We start from the raw sequence: 15,000 nt of genomic DNA, 5'->3' as shown, positions 1-15,000 counted from the left end.
AACGATTTCCTTCATTATTTTCTTATCTTTTTTTATTCTTTTTTTTGTTAACTGCACACATAATGATTACTAATATTTATACCTTTCATTCACCTGTTCAGCTTATCTTTTTTATCTACACACTCAATGATTACTAGTATCTTTACCATTCATTCGCCTGTTAAGATAATTTTCTCGTCGACATACTAAATGATTGATAATATTCACCTTTTATTGAGCTTACGTTGCTTTTACAGACAGGGAGAGATGAGAGTAAAAGAGAGAAAGAGAGAAAGAAAGGAGATGTTGAAAATGTGCAGATGATGTGGCATAATGGTAAGTAATATGTATCTTTTATTCACCTGCTTAGCTTACACGGTCACTTCTATGGCTAGGCAGAGGTGAGTGAGTTAAAGCAGGGACAGAGGTGGACATGAGATGTGAGGCTGCGAGGTGACTAGTGAGGTTGGGCATAGGGCGACACTGAGGAGAAAAAAGGAGATGGAAGAGATGAAAGGAAGAAAAGGAAGGATAAGCAAGAGAGAGAGAGAGAGAGAGAGAGAGAAGGAATATTGGTTGTAGCGGGGCGTTCATCAGTTTCAAAACACGTTCTTTCTCCTCTCTCGTTTGACTGGAACGAGTATTTTGGCTCAAGAAGCGCCGCTAATCTTATTTTGGAAGCAGAGAGACACAGAACACGTTGCCTTAAGACCTCGCCGTGTAGTTAAGATCATTTGGCAGGTGATTTGAGCTTACCTGTCCGCCTCCACCTGTTAAACGTTGGCCTATTATTAATTAGTGCAAGATGCTACACCGAACAAGATTATTTTGGGTTTGTAGAAGATGTAGTTAAGTTTTTTTTCTCTCTCTTTATTTTCTGGTGAGAGAGATGGGAGTCTGGGGGAGCATAAGTTCTTAGCTGACCTCCCAACAACACCTTTACCTGCGTGTACACCGTAAGCTCATTAGTGTGAGGTGCCTTACTTTACACTCTCCGCTGCCTAATCCATCTCGACAGACGCGCCTCTGGAATACGTCAAATACACACGTACTGGCACACACACCGCCGAGAGTTTCAAGGACCTGTGTTGTGTTTAGGTATTCACAGAGCTCCCTCATTCCCTGCCTTGACTCAGCCTATGCTCAGAGGCTCCTGTGCTGCCCTCTTACTTAGTGTGGAAAGAAGGACTGGCTTAATGTTATTCCACGAGCTTATATGAATCTCCTTTGTTTAATGATGAAAGGTATATTGAGTAGGAAAAGGACTTGTATCGTGAAGTTTTAAAAATCTGTGTGATTCAAAAGTTGTGCTGGATTAGGTGTTAATTGAAGAGTGCGTGTTTTAAATCTTTGGTGTTAAAGTATGTGTTGCAATCAGGTTATGTAAAAAGTTCATGTGATTTTTATTTTGCTTAGTGTTGGAAAAAAATTGTGTTGGATCCAGGAATTCATCATAAAGTTTGTATTTAAAGCTGTGTTAGATTCAGGTTTTAGTCAGAGGGTTTCGATTTGGTCTTCCTTTACTGAGTATTAAAAATGTATTTGTTCAAATCTTATTCAGAACTTTCAAAATTTTTATTTATTTGTTCTGTATTTTCTAAAGTTTTCTTTGACTTTCTTTTAGAACAGCAAGTTGTGATTTTATTCAATTTTTTTTCTTTTTTCTCTTGGTAAGTTTCTTTGACACATAAAGTACTGATATTACTGTTCCTTCTACTACTACTGCTATTACTACTACTTTTACTACTACTACTACTACTACTACTACTACTACTACTACTACTACTACTACTACTACTACTACTACTACTACTACTACTGCTACTACTTCTACTACCGTTGTTGCTGCTGCTGCTGCTGCTGCTGTAAGGCAAATCTGGTATAAAGAAAACGAACTGACTTAGTTAACAGTTTATTAGTTTAGAAAAAAAGGCTTGTGTGTATAAAAAGAAAAGAAATAAAAACGAGTCATTCTTTCACTCCAAATTAAGTTATGGGCAAATAGAAAATAAATACACTTGTTACCGTTGGCAGCCTTTGCACACACACACACACACACACACACACACACACACACACACACACACACACACACACACACACACACACACACACTTGCACCTGCATAATTAAGAAGCTATAGTCATCTCACTATAATTCATTGGATAAGCTTCCCTATTCCCTCCTTTTTTTATATATATATTTGCTTAATTAGATTGCTAGATACACTTCCTTCCCTCCTCCTCCTTCTGAAGTGAACTAAGGGGAAGCACAAGGGTAGGAGTGAACAGGGACGCCACTCGAGTTAATCTGAAAGGACTATAGCATTTGGTAGCATGCGGAGAAGCCAGAATTCGAAAAGTACGACACTCATCACGCATCTGACATCCTTCTTCTCATGGCTCACAGTGTTGCCAGACGTAAAAGAAAACACTCAAAAATACCTGATTAAAAGTGGTTGAATATTCTGTACGAGATTTATGTTTCACACCATAGCAAAGAAGTGATTAAAAATAATGAGAATTGTAATATTGCACTAAAAATATGGCAGTAGGTAAATGTTAACTTATATTAGAGTTCCATATGCATTAAATTTAATGTTAGCTAGAAAAATGAGTATTGATTGGTGAGAATTTTCAGTATTGCACTAGAAATATGACATTAAGAAGAAGATTTTATTCATCTATTTATCAATCTATTCATTCCTTGGTGAGAATCTTGAATATTGCACCAGAATATATCAGTAAATGTTTTCTTGTTATATTGGAAAACTTGAGAGTTAGAAATTCACAGCACTACATAAGTTTCTCAAAAGACTGAAGTTTGCAAAAAAAAAAATAAATAAATAAAAAGCACACAATATTACGTCTGGCAGCCATGTTTGAGCCACAGAGAGATAACAGTTTTGCTTTTTTGGCGAGGAAAAGTATAAAAATTGCACAGCACTTGACAATACAACACAGATTTACATACATAAAAATGGAAGTATAAAAAATAACAAAGAACAAACCAGACAATGAATAAATAAACAAAACATTAGATACACTCACGGGAACACAAATGGGGTTCAGTTCAACAAAAGGAGACAATAAGTGTGCTGGAAACCATATAAAGGGAACACAAAGGGATCAGTTTGCAGATTCATAAAAGAAAAAGAAAAGGAAGGGATTGTAAAGAGTGCAATAGAGATTAATTAAAAAAATTCTATGCTTGATGAAATATAAAAAATACTTGGTTAATATGAGTTGATTTTTAAAGTTAATAAAGGAGAAAAGAGATACTGAGAAAAAGAAAATTTATAAGAGCCAAAATGATAAATAATTTGAAGGAAAACAAAGAAAAGTTTAAAATTACGTAAGGAAGAAGAGAAAATAACAAGAAAATAAGGAAAATTAAATGAGAAACAGAATTATTACATATGAAATTAATGCAACAAATAAAATACAACAAAACAAAGAAACGGAATCAATAGAGGCGGTTCCCTTCATCAAACAGACAACTCTTTCAACCTTATTGCACAACACAAACAAACGAACGAACAGAACAAGGCAAACAAACAAACAAACAAACACAAAAATTAAATAAAACAACTCTCTCTCTCTCTCTCTCTCTCTCTCTCTCTCTCTCTCGATGATTATACAGCAGTTATCGAATGACACACTCAAGAACGCATTTATGTATGTATCTATGTATAGGAGTATATGTATGTATGTATGTATGAATATAACATAGAATAATGGCAGGCCTGTCGAGTATTTCTCTTATAGCAACATAAACAACAACAACAGCAGTGAAATGTATATATAAAAAAAAAATTATGCCTAATTGAAGCTATTTTCTTTTCTCTCTCTCTTTCTCTCTTTAATTTCTACACCAATCATATCACCTACCCTCCCTTACTATATCTCTCTCTCTCTCTCTCTCTCTCTCTCTACGGACCAGTGGCTGTTAGAAATGCATAAGGAGGGTAAAAATATGAAACTATTCGAATTTGGAGCCGGATGCCGATAAGGTCGATAACCCTTTTGCCTTCTGTGCTAAACCGGACCTTATGTGTCTCCTCTTACGGATGGGGCGGGGGGGAGGGAAGGCAGGAGGGGCAGAGAGACAGACGCGGCGATAATAATAATGATGGTAATGACTGTAATAACAAAGGAACCGTGTGCGCAGTGATGATAATAATGATGGTGACTGTGACGGTGATGGTGGCAATAGTAATGATAATGCTGATAATGATAGTGATAGTGTGTTAATAATGATAATGGTAGTAGTAGTAGTAGTAGTAGTAGTAATAGTAATAGTAGGATAACAAAACAAAACGAATAAAAAACAGGAAAAAAAGAAAAAGATAAACAAAGAAGAAGAAGAAGAAGAAGAAGAACGAAAAAGGAAACAAAAAAGTAAAAGATAAACAAAAAAAGAAAAAAAGAAAAAAAAGAATATGATAAAGAAGAAAAAGAAGAAGAAGAAGAAGAAGAAGAAGGAGGAGAAGACCAAATGAGGAGAAGACGCATGTAAAAAAAACAGCCGCCTTTTATACTTGCAGTGAAAAGAATGAATAAAAGATAAAGACGAGAGAGCGAAGGGTGAAGAATGCATAATAAACTAGAGAGAGAGAGAGAGAGAGAGAGAGAGAGAGAGAGAGAGAGAGAGAGAGAGAGAGAGAGGTAATAAAAAGACAGATACAAGGTAATAAACATATAAAGAAACAGACAGACAGACAGACATAGAGACAGCCAGACAGAAAGACAGACAGTCAGACAGAAAAACAAACAAACAGATAGACAGACAGTCAGCCAGACAGAAAAATAAACAGACAGACAGACAGAAAGACAGACAGACACAGAGACAGCCAGACAGAAAGACAGACAGACAGAAAAACAAACAGACAGAAAGACAGACTCAGAGACAGCCAGACAGAAAGACAGACAGACAGACAGAAAAACAAACAAACAGACAGACAGACACAGAGACAGCCAGACAGAAAGACAGACAAACAGACATACAGACAGAAAGACAGACACAGAGACAGACAGACAAACAGACAGAAAGACAGGTAAATAGAAAAGTAAATATAAAAGATAGGAAAAAATAGCAAATGATAAATGAATAACGGAAGTGAGGAAAAAGATGAAGAATAATATTAAGAAGAAAATCTAACGGAACTATTACGGAGATAAATAAACTATCGCAACAAAGAAAAGAAACAGATGACCAAAATTATCAACTTAGAAATATAAATGCGAACGTGGGAATAATTTTGAATCGATTTTCTTTCCTCACTCCTCAAAAAAAAGTTCCTCGTAACCCTTTGTGTACCATGCCGCGATTTAATATTCATTCAGGTTACTATTTGCTGATTTTATACAGCTTCAGAAATTTATGTGCGGGTTAAAATAGTGAAGACTCTAGCCATTAATCTTTTGACTTCCATAGATCCTTTCTAATGCAAATAAAATCGTCTTATTATACCCAGAAAATCAAGGTAAAAATGCGTGTCTTAGTATTGAAGGGGTTAAATTTTCATTATTGGAGTTACATTAATTATTTTCACATTTAAATAGTTATTGCTTATTTTCCCTTTTTTTACTACCTGTTTGAAATTAATTGTTTATGGCAATTCATATTATTCTGAAGCGCTGGGGATTTTGTAATTAAATAAATCCAATTAAACTATCAATTTCCAGTGTTATCAATTCCATTAGATAGAAGCTGACGTTTCATTGAACTCAAATTGTTTGGAGTATATATTTTCTCGCATCAGAATACTTCAAATACTTTCTTGCAATTAAAAGAATGAACGCATTTAATTTTTTCCTCTCCTTTATTATTGTGCAAATTTGAATTCATCCAGTGATTGTGTATGTGGTAGCGAAATACATTTACATTTGCTTCTCCTCCTCTGGTATGTAAACAAAGGAATTTTAATTTTATTACCTTTGTTATATTATGAGTTTTGTATTAATTCCGTTGTCTTATACAGCAGAGAACAACGTTGCTCTCTTTTTTATTTATCTTTTTTTCATGTTGAAGGGAAGCAGACCAAGAAAAAAGGGTTCGGTAACTCTTTCAATAATAAAAGGAATAAAAAAGGAATTATTATGAAGTTTGTATTAATTTCACGGTTTTATATAACGGAAGAAAATGAGGCTTTATGTATTTTTGTTATGCAAAAGAAACGCAGATGGACAAGAAATATCGGAGAAAAATCAAAAGGCTCGCTAATTATTATTCTTTTAAAACTCTAATAAATAAGATAACAAAAAAAATATACATAAATAAGAATAAGACGAATTCAAGTATCGGGTGATTATTATTATTATTATTTTCATTATTATTATTATTATTATTATTATTATTATTATTATTATTATTATTATTATTATTGCCACCATCATAAACGGTATATCAATTCTCCCGTAATGCATAGCGTGACCAAATACAGTTACTTTACAGGGAAAATAGCCCAAGAAACTTTACTTCAGTCTGGTGCAGAGGTAGAATATTTTTAGGCCTGATTATCGGAGGTTTCTTTCATAAAACACGTGAAACAGGGAAGCTTCAGAATTTTGCTCTTTTTTTGCGACTTCATTGTTGATTTATCCCTTCGTTTTGCACTTGGATAATAAAGAGAATATTATTTATTTTGCAGTGATGTATAATGGTAGGGCAGTACCTTTAGTTTGTGTGGAGGGAAGTTATTGATAGTTATACATATGGAAGATTCGAGTCTCAGTGAATGATAGTATTATACAGTGGTTTTTATTCATACAAGCTTTACGTGTGTTTCTTTGTATTTATGTTGCATTTATTTCTTTTACGTCCCGAGTTCTTCATGTATTAAAATTTCTTTACCTTCAAACTAGTATATTTGTTTATTTTCTCTTTGTTTACACGTTTTACTACTTTCTTCTTCAAATTCACACAAAGTTTATCGTCTCTGTTTCCATGAAAGCATCACCTTATCAACATTTCTTTACATTCCAATTAAACATTCTTTACCTCCTTTATATTCACACACCCTGCACTCTTAACTGAACCAAAAACATTGCTTTTACACGCACGTCAACTTAAACATACTTCACCCATACCAAACACCCTTATATACTCACACACTTAACTCAGCCCCGCCTCAACCAATGTCCTCACACGCTCCACTTTACACGAGTATCAAGTGTGTCTAAGTCCTCATACATAATTCATACGGGGGAGCAATTAATGTATCATCTAGTGGCAGTGTCTCGCTTTAATCCCACTCTTTATCTTGTTAATCTGGTGCCCTTGTCAAGTTTACGGATAACATTCCTCTGTTACTTGCAGGTTTGAATTTGACCCCCAAGAGTTGAATTAATTAAGTGCTTCTGTCGACCATTTGTGAGTTATCATTTGGGTCTTTGTGTGTTTTCTTTTGCGGTGTCTTTTCTTTTTTTTTTTTATTTTTTCATTTGCTTTCGTTTGGTGGGTTTCGTTTCTTTTTTCTCCATTTTCTTTTTTTTTTTTTTTTTGGTCGATTTTGTTTATTGGTTTTGTTTTTCTGTATTTCTTTTTGCTAGTTTTTTTCTTGTGGGTTTCTTTTTGTTTTCCTTGCTAACTTTTTTCTTTGTTTTAGTCGATTTTGTTTGGTAGTACAGTGTGTGTGTCTCCTTTTTTCTTTTTCTTTTTCGTACTGCTCTTTTTGTATTGGTACTTGCGTTTTATTCATTCATATTTGTATATTTTCGTTAGTTCCTATAACAGTTTTATTTTTATTTTTTTCTGCCTTTGTTATGTTTTACTAATGTTGTATTTTATTCATAACTTTTTTGTTTATTTCAATATTTGTTTATATATTTATTTGCCTAAAGTATCTCTCTCTTTCTTTGTCTGCCTCTCTTTCTTCTCCTTCCGTTCTCCTACATATACACAATCTTTCTCTTTTACTGTTTACCTTCTACTAGTTTTTAGATATTTTCCCTTTTTGTGCTCGCATTTTTTTTTCTCTCTACCTTTTCTTGCATGTGTATATCCTCCTTGTTCATTCCTTTCTCTCCTACGCACTGGAATTCTTTTCTCTATCTACCTTTTACCTATGTTTCCTTCATGATATTTTCCTTTCCTATTCCTGACACTTAATATTTCTCTCTTTCTCTCTTTTTCTTTCTAAATCCTCATTCCCCTCCTTTGTTCCCTTCTCCCCGTCCCTCCGCGGCCTCCGACATCCAGCTCCGTGCACACGCTACTCATCCACGCCTTTTATAAATATATGTCCATTCACTCATCACAGATTCATGTTTGTGTCTCTCTGGCTCAGCTGTGACCGATATTCCCTCCAGCGTGAACACTACTCTGTGACACGCCCAGGGAAAGCACTCTTGGCTGTTTCGCTGTGTTTCATGATTAGTTCATTTTGTTTCGGACGTTAATTTTGTATGGCCAAGGAATTGTTTAAAAATCCAGCATTTGTGATAATTCTTCGGGTTTGTGTTGTTGTCAGTGGACGGTTCAGTTTGAATCTCTTTATCACAAGTGAGTAATTTGGCATCAAACGTAACATGCTTCGGTTATCACATTCCGCTTCTTCACTTTAAAGGATAATAATGATAATAATAGTAATAATGATAATAATATAACATCTCGGTTGACTAGAGGAAGCTTTAACACGGGCAACAAGAAGATGAAGCTCAACAAACCAAGGCAGTAATATTTTTTTGTGTGTATGTGTTCTAGAAATATGAAATAGTACAAAAAAATGCACGGGTTTTTTTAATATTTACACAACAACAAAATGAAAGAACAATCATATAAAAAATGTCCTGCAAATAATTTACATACAAAAAATGCTCAAAAAATTGTTCATCACTGTTATTTCTTTAGCACACTGTTTATTGTTCACAGACACGGGGGGAAAATGGGAGAGGAATTCAAAACACCTGTCTGTTGTGTGTCTGTGGTGCACCTTTCCCGTCCCTCAGTCCGTCATGGCCGCCGCACACCTGCACAGCCAAGGTCAGTTCCCACACTCACGAGTCACTGTAATAATGCCACTTCAATGTAGTCCTCGTGAGGTGGTCAGTGGCGGGCGGCGGGCGACATGAGGCTGGAGCAGTGCACTTGTCTGGCTGTCTGGCCGCCCCGCTCCGCTCCCTCGCCCCGACGTTGTTGCCAGAACCACCTCCATATCCACCCTCACCACCACCACCACCATCACCACCGGTTGTCCCTTCCTCGCTACCACTCTCTCCACCTTTTGCTTTTGTGTAGGTGGAACAGTGGAATAAAGTCATGGTTTCACGTGTGTTTCTCCTTCCACTACCTCCACTTTTGCTGTTGTGTAGCGGTGCAGTGGAATGTAACAGTGAGGTGGTGCAGTGAAAGAGAATAATAATGATTTCTTGTGTTTTTTCTTTTCTCATTTTCAAATATTCAGGCTTTTATGATTAAATTTTCTTATTTCATTTTATCAATGCTTGTGTTTCGATTTAACTTATATTTGTTTTCTTTGTTTTCCTACTATTCGATTGTAGATATTTTCATTTTACTTTTTACTGGCATTATTCGCTCATAAATCTTATATTCTCCAATTCTCGAAAATTTTTCCTCGTCGACTACATGAAAAATGAAAACAAGCGGCTTATTCTTTTTCACTTCGTCAAAGCAACACACGAGGAAGCAACACATTCCTTTGGTGGCGATGCTCTTCTTTCTTTTCTACTTGTGGTGCAGATCATCATTCATTCAGACAACATTCACGACATGCCACTCAATAATTCATCCTTTTTTTTTCTTCCTATTCATTCATCACCTAACACTCAATGGCTTTATAATTTGGATGCTTAGCGTTGTTTGCTTTTTTTCATTGTCGAGCACAGGAATGTTTCATTTTTTATTCAAATTCTATTTTTTCTCTAGCTTTTTTTATATTAATACTTTTGGTACCTTTAAAACATGTCACTTACTTTTCTTGAGACAGAACTGAGTATACTCTATTTCTGCTTCAGTAATTTAATAATTTTTTTCAAATTTTACTTAAGAAAATTATAAAGGGAGTATTTTTGGCAACATTTTATGGCATCGTTGCTCCCTCGCCTGGCGGCAACACTGCCCGGCACAGCAACTCTGACAACACAAGCAACACTGCTAACACTTGACACTGGTGGTGGGGATATTGGTAGGGGTGGTGACCGATCTTATCCCACGACTTCACCGCGACCGCTGCCTCTCCACCACTCCATTCCCTCCAGCCGTCTCGTCTCCTGCTGCGGACTCCTCTTATCAGGGACTGGTGGAGGAGCGCGCGGGTGGAGGCGGCAGGTGGAGGGGTCACGGGGTGGAGCTGAGAGGTCAAGACACTTGGGTTTTGTGGATGAGTGTGGAGGGAGGACTCGTGGGCGGCGTGATGGGCGAGGGCGTGCGGGGCTACATGTGGAGGGGCACGGGGCGGGGGCCGGGCGGGGGCTGGGCAGCGAGAGTATGCAGCTGGTGGCTGCGGGAGGGGCGGCGGGCGTCCGGCATGGCAAACTTCAGCTTCTCCCAGAAGTGGTTGTCACCCCACTTGAGATACGTGTTAGTCTTCAGGTAGAGACGGATGTCGGGGTCCAGGTCCCGCCGCGGCACCTCCCCTAGCAGGATGACGATGAGGCGCCGCCGTCGGTCCTTCAGCACCTCGTGGTGGGCGGAGCGGAACTCGAAGCGCCGCCACTCAGATTTGATGAAGTTCTCTGAGAGGATGAGGATGGTGCGCTTGCTGGTTTCCACGGCGCTCAGAATGGTGTCCGTGACGTAGGCGCCGACGGGGAAGTCACGGTAGTGCAGACACAACTTATAGGCAGGGCTGCCGCGCTCCAGCTCCGGCGCCAGGATTTGTGTCACGAACACCTCGTCTTTGGAGCTGTAGCTGACGAAGGCGTCGAAGGCCTTGTCTGTGTCACCTTCGTACTCGCTGCGGTAAAAGAGGCGCACGCCGTACTTGGCGTACACCCACACCCGCATGCGGTTCCTGTTGCAGAAGATGATGAGTGTGAGGGTAAGCAGCACGGCGAAGGCGCCCAGCGTGACGGTGGGCAGGAACACGTAGTCCAGGTACGCCTCGTGGCGGATGGTGGTGGTGGTGTCGCTCTCGTTGGTGCACACCGACACGTTGAAGGCGGTGAGATGCAGCGTCACCTCCACCGTCTTATTGAGAGCGCACTGCACCTGCTCGGGGTCCCGCAACACCACAGCGGCGCCTTCCAGCCACGTCTGCACCTCTGCTGCGCTCTCGCACTCGCACAGCCACGGGTTGTCGCCCAGGAAGAGGGAGTGCATGTTGTGGTTCCTGCGGAAGTAGGTGACGGGCAGCGTCTTGAGGCGGTTGTCGTCCAGGCGCAGGATTCTGAGCGAGGCGAGGCTAAGGAAAGTGGCATTGTGCACAAACGCCAGCTCGTTGCTGTTCAGGTACAGCTCCCGTAGCAATGTTAGGTGCTCGAACTCGTATCCCTTGAGCTCCTTCACCATGTTGTGCTGCAGGATACAGCTTCTCCAGTAGCCTCAGGCCATTGAAGGTTCTGTTGTGGATGAGCTCCACCTTGCTACTGTTGAGGTACAGCACCTTCAGGTTCTTCCTGCCAATGAAAGTGTGGCTGGATAGCGAGGAGAGCTCGTTGCCGTCCAAGTACACCTCGGAGGAATCCATGGGCACCCTGTCAGGCACGGCGTCGTAGCCAGCGCCCGAGCAGTCCACGATGTTGGCGGCCCAGGACTCGTCGTGGAAACAGGTGCAGTTTGAGGGGCATGTCATCTCGCAGTCACAGGCATCGAAGTCACAGCAATGGCAGAGAGCGAAGCAGTGAGACTCGTATTCGCACAGGAACTGCAGCTTCTGTGCCTCCAGGAGTGGAATGACGCCCTTGTTGTTCATGAGGCGGCAGTTTATTGTGTCGAGGTCCACCACGGCGGGGTGCTGGCGTGTCTCCTCCAGGCTGTTGATGGCCTGCAGCCACTCCATCGTGCAGTCACACTCGAAGGGATTGCCGCCCAGGTAGAACTCGGGAGGGTCGCGGGAGGGATTCATGAGGGACAGCCTGAGGGCATTCTGGTCGATGTTGCGGATCTTGTTGGCAAAGAGGTCCACACGGGTGAGGTTTTTCTTCTTGAAGAAGGCGTAAGGTTGCACGCGGGAGATGAGGTTGTTGTTGAGAAAGAGAATCTCAACGCTGTCAGGCACCGAACTGGCGCTGATGTCAGACAGCTTGTTGAAGCTGGCGTCGATGATCTTGAGGCTCAGCTGACTCTCAATCTCGAAGTAGTTACCCAGCTCGTTGATGAAGTTTGAGCGCAGGTCGAGGTACTTGAGGCCACGCGGGATGAAGGCGTAATCAAACATCTCGAGGTGGTTCTTGGACAGGTTGAGCCACTGCAGGTTAGGCAGCTCAGAGAAGAGACCCTGCACGCTGGTAAGCAGGTTGTTGTCTAGCCGAACCGCCTCCAGGTGCTTGTTGTTGTCGAAGGCACCGTTCTCGATGGTCTTGATCTTGTTGGTGGAAAGGTCGAGCACCTGCAGGGCGGGCAAGGCGCGGAACACCGTCTTGCTCACCACCTCTACCACGTTGGCCGCCAGCTTCAGGGCGCTCAGGTTATTGAGGTCAGTGAAGGAACTGTTAGTGAGAACACTTACATGATTGCCGCTGAGGTCGAGCGTCCTGAGGGAGGTGAGGCTCTGTACCAGCTTGGGCACGTCCTGCAAGTAGTTGTGGCTTAGCTGGAGCTCCTGCAGCTCCGTGGAGTTAGTGAGCGCCAGGCTATCCACACTGAACACTTCGTTGTGATCCAGCTTGAGCACCTGCAGGCCGCGCAGCCCCGCCAGCGTCTTGTCACTCAGCTCCTTGATCCTGTTGTCTGACAGCACCAGCGTGTGCAGGCGGAACAGGCCACTGAACGTGTAGTCCGATACTGTCTCGATCATGTTGTGCTGCAAACGCAGCACCTGCAGGTTGGTCAGATCGCGGAAGGTGGCCGCGTCGAGTCGAGTTATTTTGTTGTTTGTCAGATCGAGGCTGGCCAGTCTCAGTAGATCCGTGAAGGTCTCTGAGTTGACCCAGGTGTTGGTGAGCTGATTGTCGTTTAGCTCCAGCTCCAGCAGGAGGCTAAGGCCCGTGAACAGCCCCGGCGCCAGCACACTCACCGAGTTGTTCCTGATGTAGAGCTTGGTGAGGCGCTTGTTCTCCTGGAACAACTCGGGCGGCAGTGCCGTAAGGAGATTCCCCGACAGATCCAGCACCTCCAGGGAGTACATACCGAACAGCGCCTTGTCCTCCAGCTTGCTGATGCCGTTTAGACTCAGGTTGAGCGCCTGGAGGTTCTTGAGCGCCGCGAAGGCGAAGGCAGGCACACTCACCAGGTGATTATAAGAGAGGTCGAGGCGCCTGAGTCCCGGGGCACAGAAGTGCTCTGCCTGGCTAAAGCTGAGCACCGTCACGTCCTGCAGTTTGTTGCGGGACAGGTTGAGCAGCTTGAGGTTCCCCAGGTGGCACAGCAGGCGCGGCGGCAGCGTCCAGATGTTGTTGTCACCGAGATCCAACCGCTCCAGGTTCCTCTGCTCGCGGAAGGCGTCGCTGGCGATCTTGAGGGACATGGCAGACCAGTCAGTGTTGTAGGTGCGCAGCGTGAGGTTCCTGAGGTTAGTGAGGCCGAGGAACGCCTCCCGCGGCACCTCGCCGATCTTACAGTATTCGATGTCGAGCTCCTGCAGCTCCCGCAGGCGCACAAAGCTCTTGTTTTGCAGTGAGCTTTGGAAGAAGAGCACGTCACTGCACTCGATCCTGAGCTTGGCGGTGTTGCGGCGCGGGATGACAGTGAAGTTGGTGGCGTCCAGCTCACTGTTGATGGTTCGCAGACGACACAGCAGGGCGGCCAGGTCGGTGCCCGGCAGCGAGGTGACCTGGCAGTCGTCATGGCTGTGGTAGTCTGGCCCTACGCCTGCCGTCACAACCCACAGCAGCGCCGCCAGGGTCCAGCCCCACAGTTTTCGCATCTTGCGGCTCGACCTGCTTCACCACAGCGCCATTATCCTGGCTAGTCCGGGGCCGACCGGTCTCGCCATCTTAGGATGCGCGATGCAGAGTCCTCATTACTCCTTGGTAAAAAACATGTGAGGCTGACTGGTCCCATCACTTCGTTTCACTTCCACACTCGCCGGTATTCCACACCTTCCCTCCACCACATCCTACCACACACAAATTTATCCATAAATACTCAATTAACGGCTCCAATCAAGCGAAAATGCGGGAGCGAGCGGGAGTGCGTCGGTGTGCTGTGTATAGAGGCAGGTCCACTGGCCCCACGCATTCATCACTGGTCGCCTGAGGCTGCTAACATGGCCGCCCCGTAACTCCACCGCTCGCCGCCAGAGCGCCGCCCAGCACTCAACCACAACCTGCCTCGCCCGCTCGCTCCCCTGATATTGCTCCAGATCACTTCACCAAAGCAGCTACTGCGAATTTTCATAACAAAATCTGCACAGGAGAGCCAAGGGGACGAACACACGCGGAAATATGCGATGGGCGGCCAAGGGGGCGGCTCGGGCGGCCTCTGTTATCGGCACAAATCGGTAACGGTACCTGAGTGGGCCCTTCTCTGACCCCCTGCCGAAGCAAGCACAAAGAGAATGAAGGGGTGACTCTGCTCCCTCCTCCGCCAAAACAAGGACCTCTTTCCTCCGCCTCCCCGCGCCTCTTATTGCTCTATTAATTGACAAAGAGTTTAGCTGGACGCCGCGTGGATGAATTGATAATATGAGCTAATGAGAGGCGTCCGAAGAGCAGCGAGTGGCGCGGGGGGAGCGCGAGGCTCTCCCTTTGTGTGGGTATAAAGGTGCAGGAGGTGGCAGGCTTCGCACACCTACATTCCTCAGTCCTTTAACATGAGGAGGAGGAGGAGGAGGAGGAAGAGGTGCTAGTTTACTTTCCGACGAGGTGCTGAGATGGATTCCTCCTTTCTTATTTTCTTTTTGTTTCTTTCTGTTTGTTATGCTACAGTTGAGAGTAGGAACACACACACACACACACA

General features: G+C 42.9%; 1 protein-coding gene and 2 long non-coding RNA genes across 3 annotated transcripts in view; 1 reads left to right on the top strand and 2 right to left on the bottom strand.

Moving 5' to 3' along the window:
- Positions 1-1,878: 1,878 nt before the first annotated feature.
- LOC123510781 overlaps positions 1,879-15,000 on the bottom strand; it is a 13,384-nt gene continuing 262 nt past the window's right edge. The window contains exon 2 of the long non-coding RNA XR_006676593.1: positions 1,879-3,884. This is a non-coding gene — a long non-coding RNA (uncharacterized LOC123510781). The remainder of the gene's footprint in view (positions 3,885-15,000) is intronic.
- Positions 4,350-15,000, top strand: part of LOC123510782 — a 12,935-nt gene continuing 2,284 nt past the window's right edge. The window contains exon 1 of the long non-coding RNA XR_006676594.1: positions 4,350-4,646. This is a non-coding gene — a long non-coding RNA (uncharacterized LOC123510782). The remainder of the gene's footprint in view (positions 4,647-15,000) is intronic.
- LOC123510780 (toll-like receptor Tollo) lies at positions 7,529-14,589 on the bottom strand. The gene is given in 2 exon segments (XM_045266156.1): positions 7,529-11,463; positions 11,465-14,589. Coding segments are annotated over 2 exon segments (3,591 nt in total). The 5' UTR covers positions 13,967-14,589; the 3' UTR covers positions 7,529-10,374.

This window comes from Portunus trituberculatus, chromosome 30 (assembly GCF_017591435.1).
Source record: "Portunus trituberculatus isolate SZX2019 chromosome 30, ASM1759143v1, whole genome shotgun sequence".
Classification (NCBI taxonomy): Eukaryota; Metazoa; Arthropoda; class Malacostraca; order Decapoda; family Portunidae; genus Portunus; species Portunus trituberculatus.
This window is presented reverse-complemented; position numbering and strand designations above follow the sequence as displayed.